The following is a 23160-nucleotide window of genomic DNA, read 5'->3' on the forward strand; positions in this document are numbered from 1 at the left end:
TGGTTTCTATTTGAACAGTGACTAAGTGAAATGTAGGCCTAGACAGTGGCGCTGTCAGATTTCAAGCACTTTAACGAATCCATATTCAAATAAGCCAGTCCCACTTCTGTTTCGGGATCAAAAACAGTGTGTTTTTTCTTAATATGAAATGCAAATACTTTTCAGTAAGATTACCAAAATTGACGTACCATTGGCCACGACAATATTCGTTACATTAGTGTTAATACCAGTCCAGGTATTACATGGGTAGATAATGGGACCCGACAAGAAATATGACCGTCGAATAAGATACAGCTATGTATATCACATAAATGGGGAGGATAAACGCTAGATGCTCCGTCTTGTTTAGATGATTTTCTGTCCTTGATGTGTGTTGCAAGTAACCCTGTTTACAGCTAGCAGTAATTAACCCTTACCACGATAAATTTCTATAATGAACTTGTTCATCTTTCAACTGACTGTTAAATGGGGTGCTTACCGAACAGTGCAGATCTTGATCAGACTGCATGGATGTGCAGGCTGATCAAGATCTACACTAGTCGCAAAGGCAGAATCAATCATGTCCAGCATGATACGGGATAAGTAGCATGAAATTACATCACAATGTAAGGAGTCAGTACACTCTGACAAGGAATCGGGTTGGAAGTCCTGCAAGAATATTCCTTCAAAGGACGATTTTAATTATGGATAAAGAAGAGAAAATGATAATTCACTTTGTATTGCATATCCATATTATGTTTTTTTAACCAGCATAATCAGACATTTTGCCAGGTTTTTCAAACTGCTTTAAACAAATTCAACCAATATGGTTCCGTGAGAAACCTTTAAAGGCCTAATTTTTCCCTTTCTTTTTGACAGGAAAGATTTTAGCTGCTATGCATACTAAATTGACTTGAATTTTGGCAGATTTTCGGTCCACTAAAAACGGCAGATCGGCAGCATTGCACAGTCAAAACTTTTTGCAATAAACAGCCATATAAATCAGCATTATCTAAGCTGTTTAGCTGATATTTCACACATGACACATAGCAGATTTATAGCCAAACTCCTTCCATTTTGATCTTAAAATAACTTCTTAATGACACAGTTTTTCATTATAAAATACATTTTCTTTGAACTCTTCTTAGTATTCCAATGTGTAATAAATCAAGAAAATTGACATAAATCGGGCCTCTTATATAAATGCGGCTTGCTGTCAGAGTATGTGGGCAATAACATAATAACAATTGTAAACAAACAAAAACAAAGTCGTCAAATTTTCACATCTCTTTGTATGTATTTTGTACAAAATGAACAAATAATCATGTTTTTATGCAATGGCATAACAACGAAAATATTGACAAGAACAGTTTGAATGAAATAAAACGAGTGCTAAAAAATGAACAACTCAAAATCATATTTGTTTCTCAAACACTAATACGCCATCCATTCAAGACAAAATCGTTCTAAAACGTATAAAACTGTAAAACAAACTAAACAAAACAAAAAAAAGAGGTGCCTCTCTCAAAGAGTTTCAAAGTTGCCAACATAAAATCTGTTTTACATAAAATGAGGTAAAAAATTGGTTGCTATGACAACCAAACAGCAGATAAAGCAAAAAGATAGGTTTTGTTAGTGTTTTACTGTGCACAGCTGAGTGTTTGAAGTATTTCTGGATAAGACATACTGCTTTCAAGCCCATTATACAGAACAGCTTTTACAAAATATTTTCAATTTTAAGTTTCAAGATGATCATAAAGTTTTGAAGATAAAATGCAGAACAAGTTTTAAGTATGGGAATTATTCTGTTAAGATAAGACCAGACTGAAGATAAAAAACTTGATACATTGTAATCTTGTTCCAGACTTTCTCACAAAAATTTGAACAACACATCAGCATCTATTAACAAACTAGGCAAACACCGAATACCGAGGACTGGTGCAGCCAACAGTAAATGCCGCAATTAAGGTTGCGGGTCCACTGATGACCAATGGGGATTGCAGAAAGAAATCGGGTGTTCGTTTGAGCTAATTTATGGCTGAAGATTGTCAAAATAATAACGTAGGTAATCAAATGGAAATTACAAACTGTTATTACAGGCTGACTAACATAAACTTATAAATTTCCTATAAAACACAAAATTGTAAATATTTTGAATTTAATTTATAACTATCACGTCGAACTTTAGCTGAATAAGCAAAATTTGCTTAATATAATGGCAAAAGTTAAAACAGGAACCATTCTTGCACTAGCCAAGTGTAGCAAATCTAAAAATGACATGCTCACAAATTAACCATAATTAAGTATAAATTAAACAGAATGCAATGTACATGTATATAAAATGGGTGTTACCAGCCACATTAATACAATGAATTAAACTCATATCAAAAAATGTTCTTTATGAAATGCGCATTAAATCTATATAAAATCTTCTCAATAATTCTCTTTTGTCTACGGTGAATTATACAATATTCAACATTTGCAAGACAAAAACCAAGTTGCCTCACTTGAAAAAAAGATGAAAATTATTTGCTGAAAAAATAATTTTTGCACTTGAAAAATATGGTGATCAAATTAGGGGTTATTTAGGCTAAAAAGCAATTGTGATTTTTTCACACAAATTATATTTTAAATTTCCTTGTACATTATGCAAGGTTTTAAAGCATAGAACTGAAAGTGAAGAAAATTAACAGACATACGGACAGACAAATGTGAATCAATGCTCATAAGCACATTTTTTTACTACTGGATCATGCCTGCATTACTATTCTGAAGGATCGATTTAGGGGAAAATATCCCTTACAACTATGAAATATGTTTGCTAAAACTGATCATCTATCGAATAATTGATAAATTTGATTCCTAAAAGCTCGCATGAAACTACGATAGCCAAATGAACTATTTGTCACCCTTTTTCTTAAAAATGATTTTCTTCTTCTACTCAGTTTTACATACTAATATTCAACACCCTACATACTAAAACCTCACAGCAGACATGAACAGAATTGGCCTCTATTGTATCATTATTAAAAATATCTTTGTTATATAATGTGACTATGATTTATATACAGTTTTATAAACATTTGTATTTTCACAATCACTTTGTACCGCATTCCTATAAAAAAATTAAATAACCTATAAAATTTATACAAAAAGCTTAATATATATATACACATATATGGAGTATATGATACATCCTAAAAATTAGCAAAAAACACAGAAAGTATTTGTTCATATCTCCTATAAAATCTTATATCAGTTTGTACAACTCCCACGTAAAATGCAAACCTATAAATTTTAATGTATGCTTTATCAGACAGTTGCTTTTTGTTAAAATGACATTTTACGAGAGAGAAATAGTGTGTACATTTTTGCAAAATTTGCATATGTAAAGTTGGTACAGGCGTATCTGACACTCCCCCCTAACTGGCAGCCCCTTCTTAAGAGGGTATATTATTATGGAGTGGTATACAGCAAAGCCAAAATGCAGCATGTAAATATCTGCCTTCTTTTTAAAAATGGCACACTCTGATTCTGGGTTAATGTAAGTTTTCTTTAACAGTATTTCTGTTATACATCTTACGTAACTGTAATGACAAGTCACATTCCTTCATTCTGTAACACAGTAATGCCTTGTTCTCTACCAGCAACTCACAACTTCCTCGCATGTGTCAGATGTGAAGGATGAATGACCACAGTTATACTGCTTTCAGTTAGTTGCAGAGAAAATATGGGGGGGGGGGGGGGGGGGGGGATGCTAAATAGACCAACTTTTTCAATTTATAGCTTGTGCTCTAACCAATGAAGTAACAAGAGAGCTCTCCTTTTTTTGAAAGGAACATTATATTTTTTTCACTACATTCCTTTCATATTTTTAAAGATTAACTCATAATATTAAGACTTGATTTTCCTTTTTCCAAAGTTTTTTTCAGCCTGGTTCCCTAAATGTAAAGATTGTATAAATGTGCATTTCACATGGGAATAAACCAGATTTCCTACTAATACACAACATGTACAATCTGTCTTACATTTAGTACACAAATTTTAGGATGTGTAGTATCAACACTCAAACACAGCATTCAAATAGTTTTCACTTACATCGCCTTATAAAAAAGCATTTTCATATTGCCACTGATTTTCTAAAATGTAGTAAATCACCAAGACTTTTGTGATAATATAAAATAGCTGATTTTCATTTATGAAAACTTGATATATGAAAAAACATACAACCATTACAGTAAAATATCAATTAACACAAAATTTCAACCTGGCTTGTACAAAAAATAGGCAACAAAAAATTTTAAAAAATGAATTTTACAAAATGAAATTTGTAACTATCAATTAAATATTGTATGAAGTTTACTACCAATTTGACAATTAAAAAAAATGTGTAAATGACTATGAACAAAACAAAACGGATATTATCAGAGTAGCTCCTGGTAGAAGACATACAACACACAGTCATAGCACACAACCATTTATAAATATATCTTTTATTCTTCACACAAAAAATGTAATTATTGCTCCAAACATTTTAACACAGTTCAATATAGTTCAGTTAGCAGTACAGTAAATAATACAATCTCTAACAAATCAATAAGATCAAAGGTGAAAAATTGACAAGAGCTATTGGGCTCAAAACAGCTAGAACATGGGAGATCTTATCAATTTTAATAACAGTTACTACATTAGACAAAACACTTATACATGTGTAGGTTTCTATTAAATAACTATTCACTGTCAAGACCATTCAAGTGCAGGGGAAAGGATCAAAATTAAGGTATATTTATATAACTAGATGTCAACGGGCAACATGTCGAGCCCGCCCTTTGACCCCTAACTGTGACATTGACCTTTGAGATAGAGCCTGTCTCTATCTTAAACATCCATGCCACAAGATTCCTCAATACAGGTCAAAGTTATGGGCCAGACAAGATATGACATGACCTTTGACCTCCAACTGTGACCTAGATCTTTGAGATAGGAATCTGGGGTTTGCGCACGACACTCCGTATGACTGAGGTTAACACTCAAGCCAAATATAAACAATATTGCTCCATGCATGTCAAAGTTATGGTCCTGACAAACAAGTCCGGAAAGACGGACGCACATATACCAAACAGCCATTTGGACAACTATGTCTTCGCTTAGAACTGCAATTATGGGCTCGACAAAAATGCACCAACATACATTGCTGTAGAAAATTGTTACATCAAATCATTGTGGACCTGGCATTTATAAATGGCAGATGGGACAAAAGATAGAACAGAGAGAAAATAATCACTATGAAGCGGTCTGCAAGCGGGCTCGACAAAAAATACACCAAAATACATTGCTGTAGAAAATTGTTATATCAAATCATTGTGGACCTGGCATTTATAAATGGCAGAGGGGACAAAAAATAGAACAGAGAAAATAATCAGTTCACTATGAAAGGTCTTTCTTCATATTTTACAGAACGTCATAAGTCTCAACTTGATATATTCAGCAGCTGTATTAAACTTTCAGTGTCAAAATTTTTGACATAGATGTTAATGAAACCAATGAATTCTTTTTCTAGAATTTCATGATATACATACTCTTTATTTTGATAAATGCTGTTTTATATACATTGTATTTTGCTATCTGAACTGTTTGCTTAATTTAAAACCCACAACCTTAACACAACCTACTGTAAAAACTACTTCACTTTTTCAAACAGGAAGTGCTTATAACTTCTGTACTTAATTAGTAACACTTAAAAGTGAAATTTTCTTTTTAAGCAGAAAGGGGGTCTAAAGCATTTCAGAAAAATGTTTATTTCACTTTTCAGACCATATAGTGATAAACAGAAAATTTTCAGTGACATGCATGTTTATTTCACTGTTGAGACAAATAGAATTTTTTTTAAGCAATGTTTATATCACTTATCAGATCTGACACATGAAAAATTCACAGAAAATTTTCAAACATTCTCATTACATAGCATGTCAAATTCTCAGAGGCTTTGGACAAAACATAGACAGATTATCACATAAGAAAAGTTGTCACACAGTACAGAAAATAGATTTTTTTCGACACAAAATAGTCTTTTTCATATGGCACTGTAATAATATTTTTAAAACCTTTTAATGAACAACCATAGACACACCAAAACGCTTGTCATAAATTCTTATTCACATTGTCAACTGTTTATAATGGCCACATAACTAGATAACAATGTTATTGATAATTCGATACATGCCCATTTTGATTACACAAAGGAGATAAATACAGGATATATTAGGTATACAACAAAAAGAGAAAAATCTGTCCGTATCAGTTTCTTTAAAAACCCGTTTTTAACCGGCAGATAATGCAGTTTCAAATATTTCACTGGAGCCAATATGACTCTGACTTGAGGCTATTTTTATTTTTCGCCAACCATTAAATTCATACAATCGACTATCGTTCTATATGTAGATGAAATTTATGGCAACATTCATATGCCTTGGGTAAATAAATGAATTGACGATTATGATAATAAGACCTTCTACAGATTATATTAACATAATGCATCAACGTTTAAATGACAAGCGCACATTTTAATTTATTCACAGCCTGTCCAATAGATTTTTACCTCTATTTTTTCTCTTCAGCGAAGACAAAACACATAAATTTCGATCAAGCCACTGAATTAATTTACTGCAAAAACACAAAGACAGGCCTTCTTTTTTCTACATTTGAAGTTTACAACGCGGAATAGCAAACAGCAAAACAGGTCTTCTTTTGAAACTTTAGACAGACAGAATTAGATATGATACTTTTTGTATGTCAGACTGTGTGACTTTTTAAATATTTGTCTTCATTTTATTTACATTTTTGAACAAGTAAGTGCACCAGCCTATATGGGTTTGAAATTTCAGAACTTCTGGTTTAAATGAGTGCAAGTTAGCAACCAAAATTCAATGTATTTCCAGTCAAATGCAACTCAACTGTCTACATGTTATAGTTAAGTCCGGATGATAAAAAAATACTGCAATTATGAACATTTTGATGAGTCAATGGAGCACCCCATGAACTACTGGCAGCATTCATTGTTCAGTATATCTTTATTAATAAATATTGATCAATGAAGAAATTAAAAATACCATATATCACACAGTATCGTGCTTGAATGAAAGTACAAATATATTCCATGGTAAAGATTTATGGGGGAAAAACTGTGTCTTGAGACGCCCGTCCAATCAAGCTACTCTTAAAGCAAAAACAGTTAAGTCTGATTTCTTTTCCACTCCTTGCAGCCTGAAGATTACTCTCTTATGATTCATAGAGTTTTCCAACCAATCCCGCAATGAATTCTTAAAGCTTCTCTGCAGAACCAATTACGTTTTTTTGTTTCGGCTTCTACATTTTTCAGTCTGCAAATGGAACTACTTGCTTTTATAAAACACGTAGAACTTAACTGTTAAGCTATCTTACAGATCAATATTAAAAGCCTATACCAACCTCAGTAGTCTTGTCCCTGCATTTACATTAAAATTTTATCATAATTATAATGTCATTTTAAATACACAGATTTTAATCAGCCATTTTCTAATAAGACAACATACTACCGTTCTTAACTCACAGAAAATGGAAATTCCCCTATCAGACATTCAGATTAAAGCTTAGTCAACAGAATATTAATCATCAATTTAGCCTTGTGATGTCATAAGTGTAGCTGATTTTGAACGAGCAGCTTTTTCGGACATGAGCTGGTCCAATCTAGAGCAAATATGTCACTAAAATTAAATTTCCTCTCGGTTTCACTTTAAAATGCCATTGGAAAAAAAAGAACTTTTGAAAGACTGATCATAATTTGTTATAATACTACCCCCTAAAATTTATATTCACATGCCGACTTATTCCCTGACATGGGACCAAATTGAGACATACTCAAAATACAAAACAACCAGAAAAAATTTGGTGAAGCGAATATTATTATTAAATTTCTATGAATCTTTACCATGTACCAAAATCAGGGTTTAAGTCGAGTACGAAAGCATTTAGAAATTAATGCATTCTCAATACAACAGACGTGGTATTATTCACACTTAGGTCAATTATCAATCATGGAATTGTGATATTATCACCATCTCAGAATGTGACTCTTATACCGTGTTCACACTAGCAGATCGGTTTTATTTTTATTAGGCACTAATTGGCTATAATTGGTATTTGACATTTAAAGCCCATCAAAATATAATCTAGTTTGCGTCCACACTAGGCAAAGAAATGTGGTTTAAATATATACATGCAAGGTTGGAAGTAAACAAATATTTTGCAATAAGCAAAAAAGGTTACAAAGAAGGAGGCTGACAGAAACAAGAAGGAGTCATCAATGTTTAAACTTCTGTGTTCATCTAAAAAATTCTGTTCATTCCATCTATAGTCAATTTTGAGCATCAGCATGACTCCATATTGCAATTTAATGTTTTTGCTTCATCAACACTCCAATTACTTTTGTCAGCCATAGCATCAATTGTCTGATACAAAAGAGAAACACATGGTATTCTTCAGCCAAAAGGTAAGATCTGGGGATTTGGGATTGTAAAACCAGTTATAACTCATATTTGCGTTCACACTTGTAAAATAATGTAGTATTACCTTTTAATATAGTATTAAAACCACCTCCCGAGGTAGTTTTAATGCTATATTACAGAAACCACTTGACCTTTACATAATTCATGTTTTACACCACATATAGTGTGGACGCAAACGAGTTTAAAAAATAAACCCAAGTTAATGTAGGATTAAAAGCGTAGTCTGAACGCGGTATTACATATTCACACTTCTATTATTTACTATCTGCATCAGCAGCGGCGATTTATTGATTACACTATTATTTTCCATCTACCGAGTGAAAACTGCTCACGCATGATCCATAATATTCCAAATGGATTGAATATAGCTATCCGCAGAGAAACTTGTAAGCTTGTATCAGCTTACTAAATGTAATATATATTTATATTTTCTACAACTTTTCATTAATAATACATCTCTCTAGAGTCAAAATAAGTCAGTAAGTTGGAAGATAGATTAAATGACTATAAAGTATGCAAGATTTGAAAAGCTGTTCAAATATATATATATATTAACATTGTATTACCATGATTACCGGTACACAATCTCAAACAATTCCTACTAAAGAAACAGGACCGTAATGAAAATGAAAATTTTGTGAGCTTGAAAATATACATTTGTAAATAGTTGAAATAAGTTAAAATTCCTCTGTCAGGATATAAAAATACAATGTACATCTTCATAAAGATTTGCAGTACAAGTCTGCGGGTTATTTAATAACATTATTCCCCATTGTAGAATGACAAAGTTTTTAGCACATTTAATATGATAAAAAGAAAACACCGAAATATATTGTATAATTCTTGATCGTTTTTTGGTCCTGTATATAATACAGTAATATGCTGAATTCTCATGTTATTACACAAACTTGTCTACCAGTAGATACCGAGTAAGTCAATGTAGCTGTTGGTGGGAAACCACAGAAAATCTGTCTCATTTTTGCATTCTATGAAACCTTTGCTTTCTTTAAGTTTAATATGGCATGGTTTAACTACCTAATAACTACATTGTACAAGTTATCTGAAATTGTACGTTAACCAATATGCCATCACCTTATTTCCAATGATTATTAGACAAAATAAGGCCAGATTTCCTGGCAACATTTTATATATTTACTCATCATTGCTATTTCTACCGATACTGACACTAAATATTGTATGTTTTAAAGCTTAGGTAATGCTCTATAATATATAAATTGTAATAACAAAATGAGAAAATGTAAAGTTCAACTTAGTTTGCAAATTGATAAACATAATCTAGATTTTCTGTTTGCTGCAAGTTTGTAAATTTGCACAGATCTTCATGAAACATTTCATGAATGTATCCCCTTACAATTTAAACGGCTGAATCTTCACATACATTACATTATATTGTACTGTATTTACATTATATTGTACTGTATTCAAACAGTGGTCTTAACTGTTAAGATTTCAGTGACATTTCTAGATATGTTACAGAACACATGACTGTTATTTTTATACAGCACTGTACACGTAATATACACTGGCCTTTTCTCTAATTTTCAATGTAGATGTTCTATTCTGGATTTATGACGAAGTGCTTAATGCTTTAAGTGTACAGATCTATACTGATTCATAATTTCCTCTAACCTTTCGCTCCTCACGTAAATTCCAGCACTATGTACTATCAGTTTCGTGAATTAGAACCAAACACAGACAGTGAACTTCCAACATGCTGATCAATGTGATTTTTGGCCATTGTTAGCATAGAGCAAGATGCTCTTCTTTCAATTAATATCCAGATGCAAATTACATCGCTCGAATCACACAAGTAGTGACAACTATATTTTATACCTGTTTTATACACACTTCAAACCACAGCTTCGTGATTTCTCAGTGCCCTAGGATTAAAAATTCTAGCATAGAACCTTTGCCACGAGTTCAGAGTTTTTCCGGTCCAGATCCATACGCCTGAAGTAATACCAACAATTACCGACATCAAGTACTTTATCATAAAAACATTAAAGTCTGGTTTCTGTTGCTGGTTCTCGAGCACCTGACATAGGTACTGGTTATCCAGCCAGTTTTTACAGTGTGACAGCCACCATGTTTCCATCCAGGCCATTCTGGACGATTGTTCATAGAAATAACACGCGATTACGATGGTGGCTGGCACAGTATATAGAACGGAGAATATTCCGATACGCACCATCAATTTCTCAAGTTTATCAGTTTTGGTACCGTCTGATTTCATAATTGTACGTATTTTGAACAAGGATACAAATCCTGCTAATAGGAAAGAGGTTCCAATGATTAAATACACAACCAAGGGTGCTAATACAAATCCCCTAAGGGCATCTACGTCGGAAATCCCTGTGAAACACACGCCACTCAAGACATCTCCGTCCACTTGGCCCATGGCGAGAATTGCAATAGTCTTTATTGCAGGTACCGCCCATGCTGCAAGATGGAAATATTGAGAATTTGCTTCGATAGGTTCATGACCCCATTTCATTCCCGCAGCTAAAAACCATGTCAAGGTCAGGATAACCCACCAGATTGATGATGCCATACTGAAGAAATACAGAAGCATGAATAAAATGGTACACCATTCTTTCTTGGTGCCTTGTGTCACCAGGGGATCAGTTTCTCTAACGGTTGAGCCTTCTTTGCTTTTGAATACGCTACAGGCATAGTCATCTTGCAAGAAAAATCCTATTACATAAGCAAGCGCTACCATGAAGTAACATCCTGACAGAAAAATGATTGGGCGCTCTGGGTATCGAAATCTTTGCATGTCTATTAAAAATGTTAACACTGTAAACATTGTTGATGCGAGACACACAAACGACCATATTCCAATCCATAATCGTGAAAAGTTCCGTTTATCCTCACTGAAGAACATATCCTTACAAGGGGCTCCGCAGTCTGGAATCAGGACTTCTCCGATACGAAGTTTGTAGTCATACCCCTCAGAAACGGACTGCTCTTCCGGACACTCCAACAATTCAGACCGGTAGTTGGGACTGATCGTCACACGAGTCCCATCGGGTCGAGGCCATTGGGTCGTTTTGGGGCGCAACGTTGTCTGTGGCTGAGGATTGTGATCTGTTGTATTTTCCCCAACACACAATCCATTCATTGGAAACTGATCACAGTTGAGACTGGCTGGCCACTCAAACCCAAACTTGTTCATCAGAGTCTCACACCCAGTTCTGGCTTGAATACACAAACTTCTGCATGGGGGAATGGCCTTTGGCAGAACCGTACATACCGGCACATACATTGTACAAAGGAAGAACTTGAGCTGTTTACTACACTGCACCTTCACCAATGGAAAGAACTGGTGTACCTGAAACATTTGAAAAATAAAATAAACATTTATCTTCACTGCAGAGTTAGACATGTTTAAGCAGTTTTGGAGCATAAAATCTTTTTTTTATTTAAAGACTTCAGCAGAAAAAATAAAATGTTTGACAAAAGTGCTACCTTTTCCTGTCCTGTAGGGTAGTTACATTTAAATACAACAAGAGGTCCCAGAATAATGGACGCTGTCTAAGAGCTGAACTACATGAAATTGCTTGTAAAACCAAGGTATTATTTTTATTATAAATCAGTGTAAAGGAATTTTTATGCATGCATGTGGAAAGCGCATGAGGGAGTATGAGGGAATCTAAGAAACATTTGTAAGATACAAGTATGTGTAAGGAAAGCTTAAAAACCATTCAAGTTAGTGTATGGAATGTAATAATATATTTCCTAGAAAGAGGGTGGTGGTGGGGGAGTGGGCATCATGGATACTATTGACCTATGTTAGTTATTATGAGAAATGCTTTTTTTCCCTTGGGCATGTTGGTTATATAGGAGTGGGAGGGGGCATGTGAAGTTGTGCACCTAGTGTTCACAGTTTGATTTTACTCAGCTAGGCCAGAGTTACTGTTCCACTGACTCTCGTGAGGAACTGATGACATCAAATTCATGCAAAGTTAAGTTAATAGCACATTGTGATGTATGATTATTTTTGAAAATCAAGTTCAACATTTTGTATAATTATGAACTTTATCGCATTTATTTAATATGATTATAAAATTTATATAACCATTTTCAACAAAGTTCATGAAAAACAGAGGTGTATATTCACAGAAATGATTGATAAATAAAAATTTTATACTGTTAGAGTAATAATCCATGAACACTGAAGAAAAATTGAAACTAAAATTGACAATCCAGAAGAGATCAACATAAGTTGATTCTATTTTAGACTATTTGTTTTCAAAAACAATAGTGCCCTGCTCAGGTCACAACTGCAATGGCGGGCAAAATATTGCAGACAGCAGTACCCATGTGAGGCTTGTGCTCAGAATTTGTTGCATGGTTTATTTTATGTCAGATCAAAAGAACAAGAGCTCCGCCAAGCAGGGCATTATAGGCCCAAAGGGTTACATCAGAGGATGGGAGCAAAATGTAAAGAACTTGGGAGTGTGAAGCCCATAGGACAGGAACAAGAAAGGGAAGAAATTCAAAAAAAATTCTAAAGTCCACAAAAAAATCCTTACCAGGTAAAGGTATGTCAAAATACACCTAAAAATTGGAGGTCACCATCCATGTTGTACCACAGAAAAGTAGTCTCGGTTTTTCCCTAAGGCCAATAATTAAAAGTTCAAAAATTAGCTATTTATAGTAACATAAATGGGAAGTAATTTAAAAAATTTTTTATTGTAAGTGAGCACAAGAGGGATATGCCAAATAAAACAAGAGCACCGCCTTGCGGGTGCTGACGCTCATCTGATTTTTTTTGTATAATAAATAATTGTCCTACCCATGATATTCTAAGTCTAAAAAGGGCCATCATTCTTGCAAAAAGCAGGATAGATTTATGTTTCTTGATGTACAGTGTCCACTTATGATGGTGAAAAACTGTTGCAAGTTTTAAAGCAATAGCTTTAATAGTTTATGAGAAAAGTATACTTAAACATAATACTCAACCAAGAAAATGATTTTCTAAGTCCAAAAGGGGCAATAATTATTGCAAAAAGCAGGATGGAGTTATGTTGCTTGCTGTACAGGGTCAGCTTATGATGGTGAACAAGTGTTGCAAGTTTCAAAGCAATAGCTTTGATAGTTTAAGAGAAAAAGTTCACCTAAACATAAAACTTAACCAAGAAATCTGATATTTTCTAAGTCCAAAACGGGCCATAAATCTTGCAAAAAGCAGGATGGAGTTATGTTTCTTGCTGTACAGGGTCAGCTTATGATGGTGAACAAGTGTTGCAAGTTTTAAAGCAATAGCTTTGATAGTTTAGGTTAAAAGCTGACCTAAACATAAAACTTAACCAAGAAAACTGATTTTCTAAGTCCAAAAGGGGCAAATATTCTTGCAAAAAGCAAGATGGAGTTATGTTTCTTGCTATACAGGGTCAGCTTATGATGGTGAACAAGTATTCCAAGTTTCAAAGCAATAGCTTTGATAGTTTAGGAGAAAAGTTGACCTAAACATAAAACTTAACCAAGAAATCTGATATTTTCTAAGTACAAAAGGGGCCATAAATCTTGCAAAAAGCAAGATGGAGTTATGTTTCTTGCTATACAGGGTCAGCTTATGATGGTGAACAAGTATTCCAAGTTTCAAAGCAATAGCTTTGATAGTTTAGGAGAAAAGCTGACCTAAACATAAAACTTAACCAGGCAACGCCGACGCCAACAACCGCTCAAGTGATGACAATAACTCATCATTTTTTTTCTCAAAAAATCAGGTGAGCTAAAAAAGAGCACTGCAATGCAGAGCAACAAACACAAAGCAGTCATATATGACCTTTGACCCCTAAGTGTGATCTTGACCTTGAAGCAAGTCATCCAGAACACGCACTCTGCATGTCCTCTTGGTGTGGTGAACATTTGTGTCAAGTTTCTTTGACATCTTTCAAGCAGTTCAAGAGTTACAGAGCGGGCACAAAACAAACTGATATGACCTTTGACTCCTAAGTGTGACCTTGAACTTGAAGCGAGACATCTAAAACATGCGCTCTGCAAGTCGTCTTGGTGTGGTGAACATTTGTGTCAAGTTTCTCTGAAATCCTTCAAGGGGTTCAAGAGTTACAGAGCGGACACAAAATTGCTAAGGGATGGCCAGATTGACACCAGCGTCAAAACATAATACACCCGGGGCATATAAAAATGGATTAGAAATATTTTATTTTATGTTTTTCGGTGGTTTATCGAAATATAACGGTGAATTATATCCTGATAAACTCACTGGCCACTCAGTGAAAATTATCAAATCTGATTCCCGGATTAACGTCAAAAAGATTACCGAGCGTACTGAAAGCCGGAAACAATATGACGATGACGTCGTTTAAATGACGTCATCTCTGCGATGCTTCCTGATAAAATATCCCGCAAATTTCGACATTTTATTGAAATAAACACAACAAAAGTATAGTTTTAGACATAAAATAAACAGAACAAGAGATCACAGAGTGATCTTGGCGCCCACCAATGTGCCATTTTTGAGTGTTCCAAATTTCAAGTCTTATTGACTAGCTCAAGGTCAAATTTCATTTCCGTACACAACACAAATCTATGCATGTGGTCCAAATTTGAAGCCTGTACCTTCAAAAATGTGAAAGTAGGTCACTAGGTCAATGTCAAGGTCAAAGTTTGTTTCAGTACACAAAACTATGCATGTGATCCTAAATTTGAAGCCTGTAGCTACAGAAATGTGAAAGTAGGTCACTAGGTCAATCTGAAGGTCAAAGTTCATTTCGGTAAACAAAACTATGCAAGTGGTCCAAATTTGAAGGCTGTAGCTTGAGAAATGTAAAAGTAGGTCACTAGGTCAAAATCCAGGTCAAATTTTACTGCGGAATACAAAACTATGCATGTGGTCCAAATTTGAAGCCTGTACCTTCAAAAATGTGAAAGTAGGTCACTAGGTCAATGTAAAGGTCAAAGTTTGTTTTGGTATACAAAACTATGCATGTGGTCCAAATTTGAAGGCTGTAGCTTGAGAAATGTAAAAGTAGGTCACTAGGTCAAAATCAAGGTCAAATTTTATTTCGGAATACAAAACTATGCATGTGGTCTAAATTTGAAGCCTGTACCTTAAAAATGTGAAAGTAGGTCACTAGGTCAATGTAAAGGTCAAAGGTCATTTCAGTACACAAAACTATGCAAGTGGTCCAAATTTGAAGGCTGTAGCTTGAGAAATGTGAAAGTAGGTCACTAGGTCAAAATCAATGTCAAATTTCATTTTGAAACACGAAACTATGCATGTGGTCCAAATTTGATGCCTGTACCTTCAAAAATGTGAAAGAAGGTCACTAGGTCAAAATAAAGGTCAAAGTTTTTTCCAGTGCACAAAATTATGCATGTGGTCCAAATTTGAAGGCTGTAGCTACAGAATTGTGAAAGTAGGTCACTAGGTCAAAATCAAGGTCAACTCATGTCAAGGTTCATCTTGCCACTCAAAAATATACATGTGGTCCAAGTTTGAATGTTGTAGTTACTGACAAGAACATTTTAAAAGCTTTTCCCTATATAAGTCTATATGAACCATGTGACCCCCGGGGCGGGGCCATATTTAACCCTAGGAGGATAATTTGAACAAACTTGGTAGAGAACCACTAGATGATGCTACATTACAAGTGTCAAAGCCCTAGGCTTTGTGGTTTGGACAAGAAGATTTTCAAAGTTTTTCCCTATATAAGTCTATGTAAACCATATGACCCCCAGGGCGGGGCCATATTTGACCCTAGGGGTATAATTTGTACAATCTTAGTTGAAGACCACTAGATGATGTCACATACAAAATATCAAAGCCCTAGGCCCTGTGGTTTTGGACAAGAGGTTATTCAAAGTTTTATATCCCTATATAAGTCTATATAAACCATGTGACCCCCAGGGCGGGGCCATATTAGACCCCAGAGAAATAATTTGAATCATCTTGGTAGAGGACCACTAGATGATGCTTCATACCAAATATCAAAGCCCTAGGCTCTGTGGTTTTGGACAAGAAGGTTTTCAAAGTTTTTCCCTATATAAATCTATATAAATTATAGAAATAAACAAAGGGCCATAACTCACTCATAAATTGTTGAACCAGTCTGATTTTCAGGGGGACACAACTAGGGTACCAATACATCATTCTGACAAAGTTTGGTCAAAATCCCCCCAGTAGTTTCTGAGGAGATGCGATAACGAGAAATTGTTAACGGACGGACGGACGGACGGACTGACGGACGGAATGACGGACGGACGGACCACGGACGCAGAGTGATTTTAATAGCCCACCATCTGATGATGGTGGTCTAAAAATTGTTGGTATCGATGTAATATCACGGTAATTTCACTCGTGAACACCAAAAGTTGTTATTTTCACTCTTGGCTGCGCCACTCGTGAAAATATCACTTTTGGTGCCCACTCGGTGAAATTATAACGTGATATTACACCGAAACCAACAATTATCCTCTATTTAAAAAACTAAAAGGTGAGTCCATGGCATTTCATGTCAGGAAATTATAGTGCGACAGACTTCTGGCATTTCTGGTTAGGTTTCAATACCAGAATCATACAAGCTCAGAGATCCGTGACAGCATAATATAAACATCCGAGCTACTTTGACAGAAGTTTACAATTCGTTAACATGTGAAGGTTTGTAAAGACAGGTACCTGGCAGCTGGACAAAAAGCTGCCATGATTTGACGTTATTTCTCCTAATTGAAAATCTTTACACATAAAGTCACCAAATATAAACCCACAACTCAGGTCATTTTTTCAACCAACAGAAGTGGATTGTATTTGACTTGGCAAGGAAAACGACGAAATCCTTGAGGATACGGTAAAAAGAACAAGATTCCTGGAGAGAGCATTTCTTTGCCAAACCGGGCTCATTCCACTTTCGTTGGTTGAATAAATGGCGTGACAGCTACCTTGTCATTTTTATACGCCCGAAGGGACGTATTATGTAATGACGCTGGTGTCCGTCCCTCTGTCCGTTAGCAATTTCGTGTCCACTCTGTAACTCTTGAACCCCTTGAAGGATTTCAAGGAAACTTTACACAAATGTTCACCACACCGAGACGATGTGCAGAGCGCATGTTTTGGATGTCTCGCTTCAAGGTCAAGGTCACACTTAGGAGTCAAAGGTCATATCACTTTGTTTTGTGTCCGCTCTGTAACTCTTGAACCCCTTTAAGGATTTCAAAGAAACTTCACACGAATGTTCACCATACCAAGACGACGTGCAGAGTGCATGTTCCGGATGACTTGCTTGAAGGTCAAGGTCATACTTAGGGGTCAAAAGTCATGTCAGTTTGTTTCGTGTCCGCTCGAACTGCTGGAAGGATTTCAAAGAAACTTGGCAGAAATGTTCATCACATTGTAACGATGTGCAGAGCGCATGTTCCGGATGACTCGCTTCAAGGTCAAGGTCACACTTAAGGGTCAAAGGTCATATATGACTTTGCTTTGTGTATATTGCTCTGCATTGCAGTGCTCGTTTTTATATCTTTTTTGTACTTACAATAATTTTTTTTTTTTGAATTACTTCCCTTTTATGTTACTATAAATAGCTTATTTTGAAACTTTTTTATTATTGGCCGTAGGGAAAAACCGAGACCACTTTTCTGTGGTACAACATGGATGGTACCTCCAATTTTAAGGTGTATTTTTACATACCTGTACCTGATAAGGATTTTTTAGTAGACTTTGAATATTTTTTTTGTGGACTAAGATTTGTTTTTTGAAGTTTTCCTTTTGTTGTTCCAGTCCTTTGGGGTTACAACAGTCAAGTTCTTAAAATTTTGCTCCCATCCTATGATGTAAGCCTTCTGGCGTATATTGCCCTGCTTGGCCGCACTCTTGCTTAACATAATCTGCAAACTCCAAATATTTTCAAGAACAGCCATGGTTACAAACAGCAATTTTTTTCATTATATAAACTTGTGGTACTGATTATCGGACCCATTCAAAATTGCAAACGGAATTTCATAATTTTTATGACCCATTCATGATTGGTGTGAAAATCTCTAAAAATAGTAGAAAAACATAAAAAAAGCTTTGAAAAACTTAAAGAAGTTTGCTATCAACTTCTGCAAGGAAAAGCGCCTGATTGATTAAGATTTGTTACACTCGTCACCCTGTACTATCCACCCTTGAGTGAGTTTAGGTACGAATTATTTAAATGGTTTCGTATCACAGATGTTCTGTACACATTTACCGTGTCTACACACGATTATATATATATATAAATGTGCAAGCGATAAAACCAAATAATTTTACACGACTGTGCACTGTGTTATTCTCCATTATTTTGGTCCTTCAAAGTTTTGACATTTAAGACAATGCCCCGTTACAAATATTATAAAACAATCTAAACGTCAAAATTTATTTTGACTACCTGGGTCATCTGAGTCCTGACCAAATGTGAGATAAGTCAAGAGATTGAAAGTCTTTCACCATAACTGGAAGCATTTAAATCGAAACCTGTGGATTATTTGGCAGCTCTATAAATGTAAAGAATTTAAAATAGTAGAAATACAGGGATCGAATTTAACTTTTTTTCCCACTAGCAAATTTTTGCTAGTGCCATTTTTTTCCACTAGCAAAATGACGTGTTCCCAGGGGTTCCATTTGACCCGGGACCCCGGGTCCGGACCCGGGAGTTTTTGAAAAGACGCCCAAAGGACCCGGCAGAATACTTGCCTGTGCGTCCTTCGGGACCCGGGGGCATTTTCCTTTGATAATCCTTTCTCTTATCATTAATTTCCTTCGGTAAAACTATTTTCACGATAGACACGTGTATTCAAAATAAACACTCGCGGTCATGCTCTCCTGCCTTTCTGCCTTTGATCTCTGCTAAATCCCGCCCTTTCTCCTGTAGACATGCCTCGCTGATTTTTTTTATCAGCAAGTTACGTCACGGCGAGTGCACATAGGTAACAAGGATCAATGAAGTGTTGAAATTAATTGATAAAGCGAATCCTGTGTACTGTCAAAAAAGGCGCCAATTATTAAATTATCGTAAGCAGCTGATTACCGAGCATGTGAAAAGTGCCCTGCAAGATTTTTTCATGCTAACTTTAAATTAGACCATTGTTTAGTGATCATATCGTAATTTCAACAAGAAACTTCACTAATTTTGATGAATTTCGAAAGCAAAAATAAGTTTAGAATGTCCATTCACGGGTCTAATTACACCCGATGTCATATGCATATTTCCAAAATTCCTTAAAAAAAAAACTGACTTTCAATGCAGTTTTTAATGATAAGTAGCATCATTAATTGGGGAACTATCGCTGATTTAGCTTAGTTTGCCAAGTACACTGAGCAAAAGTACTTTCCGATGACATTTTGAAAGTGTACCAGAATCCGGATAGTACATTTTGGATACATTTTTATAGAGTGTTATAGCACTGTTCTATTATTAAAAATGAAATGAAATATTGAAGAAAAACCTAATCAAAATAACATGAATTTTGATAAATATTAGTTTACAATATGAGACTATATGACCTGAAACTGACATTTTTATTATGCTGTAACATGATCTTGGAAGTTGGGTTTATTGTTTTCTTAGGTAAAGATCTACGTATTACTGAATAAAAAATATAGTCAATTATATGGACGTGTTGGTACAGGACTCCTGTATTTTGGAAAAGGACCCTTCAAAATTTGGGCCCAAGAGTCCTGGGACTCTTGGGTTTTTGGGCCACTAGCAATTATTTAAAAGCTGTTTACATTGAAGTTTTATGTGTTTTTTTTAGGTCACTGCCACTAGTGTTGCTAGAATTTTTGGCCTCTGTGGGCATTTTTTGCACTAAGAAACTTGTTACTTTCCTCTCCATTTCCGCAGAACTTTGCGAATCACTGACCAAAACGAAAATAAATATTGTCTAGACGCTTACTTAGATATCCGATAATCACATTAGTATAAAGCGACAGACATCTCAAGCGGTCAACTGATTATAGGTAAATTAACTACTCAAAAGGAGTTTTTAAAGAGAAAAGGACAGTTTGATTGAATTCTTTGATTTTCGAACGTGATCGCGAAAATATTCGCGTGCCATGATTTTCTACCTGCATTTTTTAATTCTTAATCGAATTTCGCGAGTGAGCGACTGCTTAATTCGATCCCTGAAATAACGTCAAATTACGACAGGTTGTCCGCATAAGGGCTTAAATTTGATGTCCAGCTGCAGAAAACCCGTGTTTATAAAGAATCTGTTGATAAACAAATTGCTAAAACTTGTAAGCTGTTTTAATATGTAAGAATTACTGGCCAAGAATCAACTAAAACATTGATCCTTTGAGTGTGTATTTTTATTTTCCACACTTATAATATATTTAACAAATAATCAAGGTCTTCGAGTTGTTTATCGTCTAATTTACTACGGTTCAGAGTTCAGATGCGTAGGAATTGAACCACGAGGGTGTTAGCCCGAGTGGTTAAATACTGAAGCATCTGAACGATGAACCATGGTAAACTGGACGATAAATCACAAGAAGGCCTTGATTGTTTTCATTCCGACATGCTCATTAATATATTTTAATAAATATCATACTGGACTTCATTTACGCGAGGAGTAATGTATCGGACGTCATGCGGCTATTTGACGTCATAATGCTCTCTTACCGGTCCGCGCGTCAACCGTTGTTTATCGCAGAAAATACAGAGCTTTATTTCCTTCTTTGTTTAACTGGAAATAATACCGAGTCATGTTAGAATGATACTTTCACCACAGACACTTGACTTGGGGGCCTCCCCCTCCCAACCTTCAGCCAATATATTTTCGCCTTTTAAAACAATTAAACGAGAATAGATCGGAGCTTGATGTTGCGTAGTCAAATTTATCAACAGAGCCGAGACACAGACGATATTATCAGTGGTTATAATAAAAATACCCACTATAAAAGTCAAGTGCCGCGGTGGCCAAGAGGGTAAAGGCGATGGTTGAGAATACTCTGTTTTTGTCAGTGCCACGGTATGGTCAATTGTTTTTTATCTTGAGATTATATTGTTAAAAAGACTATTAAAATATTACATTTAAAAAAAGAAAAAGAAAAAAAGGATCGCCCATAGCGAGGAGCAAACCCGCAGCCCTGACAGATATCAGATCTATGAGATAAGTTATCAATTTGTGTTAATTTATAACTTTTTTAAGTTGTCTTGTGTTTCTGAGCATTGATAGTATATGGGAATTTTTTAAAACATGTTGAAATTGTAACAGAAGTTGATGTATGATCAGACATGTGCTCAGTTTGTTTTAAAAAGGTGAAAATATATTGGCTGAAGATTGGCAGGGGTTCTGACTCTAAAGTTTCTGTGACATTTACAAATTCACTTGCTGGCTTGGGTGATACACTGGTTTCTAGCACCTGAAATACATTTATGCTAAGACATCTCCAAACTGAAAGACTATAAATGTTCCTATCATAATCCCTGTTGCAACTCCCCCATGGCCTTTAAAAATAACTGAAAAAAGTCACCTCCATGCCCGCATCTTCTTGCTTAGTATGCGTCAAAAGATTTGGCATAATGGTCTCATTGTACTGAATATCCTTGCACAAAGGGATCTGTATGGGCTCACACTTTCCATGCGGACCGAGGTTATCACTATTCAGAACTTTGGTACTGTACTCTGCACATTCTCCCGTGTATAATAACACCACGGCCAAAATCAGACAGCTCAAGAAATTTACACTCGCCATTTTTACAAAACCTACGACTAAACCGAACTATTGTTTTCGTTTGTTCATTTCCATGGGAAGATAACTAACTAATTCCGCCGATATGTGTCGTTTCTATCTCTCACATATTTTGAAAATACACTGTAATTATAAATAATCCATTTTCACAAATAATGAAACATGGCCGTCTTTGTTCTATCTATTCAAACACTAACGGTTTCTTGATCCCCCTTTTAGTACTTCTCCGTTCTGTTCATACGTTATTGCATTTTGGGGTGATAGAAACGGAAGCTAGGCGAAATGATTACTTTACATTGATTGGTCAGTGCCGTTCAATTAACATAGAGGCTGTTCTGTGTATCTCCTGCGGTGTAGTAGGCCACCTGGCATCCCAAATTTAATTGTATTTAATTGTGTTTCTATAGAAACACACGTGCAATATTGAGTAAGACGTTAAAAAGCCAGGCTGTGACATACTATTATGCTGAATCGCATCATTATATTTTATTAATACACACACTCACAAAAATGTCAAAACTATTAAACAAATTTGATAATTAGTTAATAAATAATACACAAGTATTTTTGCAAGAACTTTGTTTTCAAAGGCCTCGGACCGTAAGTATTAATAATTTCGCAAATTGTAACCAGTTTCTTTACGCATTAATGCTGCATTATTCTTGTGGAGATGTTCTAAATATCATGCATTATTATGTAAATGGTTTAGCTCTAATCTAAAGCAAAATTACCACTTTCCCATGCCCCAGCCTCAGAAAGTTCTGTCGCAGAGCTGCGTCCACTGTTGGTCGAGAGGGCTACTTATTAAGATGCTTTCCTACGGAGGTGAAGGCCCCGGGTTCGATTCCTGGCTACTCCCATTGCGGTGTGTCCTTGGGCAAGGCACTTTGTCACGATTGCCTCAGTTGACCCAGCTGTAAATGGGTACCAGCA

At 35.3% G+C, this 23160-nt stretch overlaps 1 protein-coding gene across 1 annotated transcript; it reads right to left on the bottom strand.

Annotated features, from left to right (window-relative positions):
- Positions 1 to 1251: 1251 nt before the first annotated feature.
- On the bottom strand, positions 1252 to 22444 carry LOC123537941 (frizzled-2-like). The gene is made up of 2 exons (XM_045321886.2): positions 22009 to 22444; positions 1252 to 11874 (listed from the first exon to the last, which is right to left on the bottom strand). The coding sequence occupies exons 1-2, from the start codon at positions 22228 to 22230 to the stop codon at positions 10393 to 10395; spliced, it is 1704 nt and encodes a 567-aa protein (XP_045177821.2). The 5' UTR covers positions 22231 to 22444; the 3' UTR covers positions 1252 to 10392.
- Between the last annotated feature and the right edge of the window lie 716 nt (positions 22445 to 23160).

Source organism: Mercenaria mercenaria, chromosome 18, assembly GCF_021730395.1.
Source record: "Mercenaria mercenaria strain notata chromosome 18, MADL_Memer_1, whole genome shotgun sequence".
NCBI classification, from domain to species: Eukaryota; Metazoa; Mollusca; class Bivalvia; order Venerida; family Veneridae; genus Mercenaria; species Mercenaria mercenaria.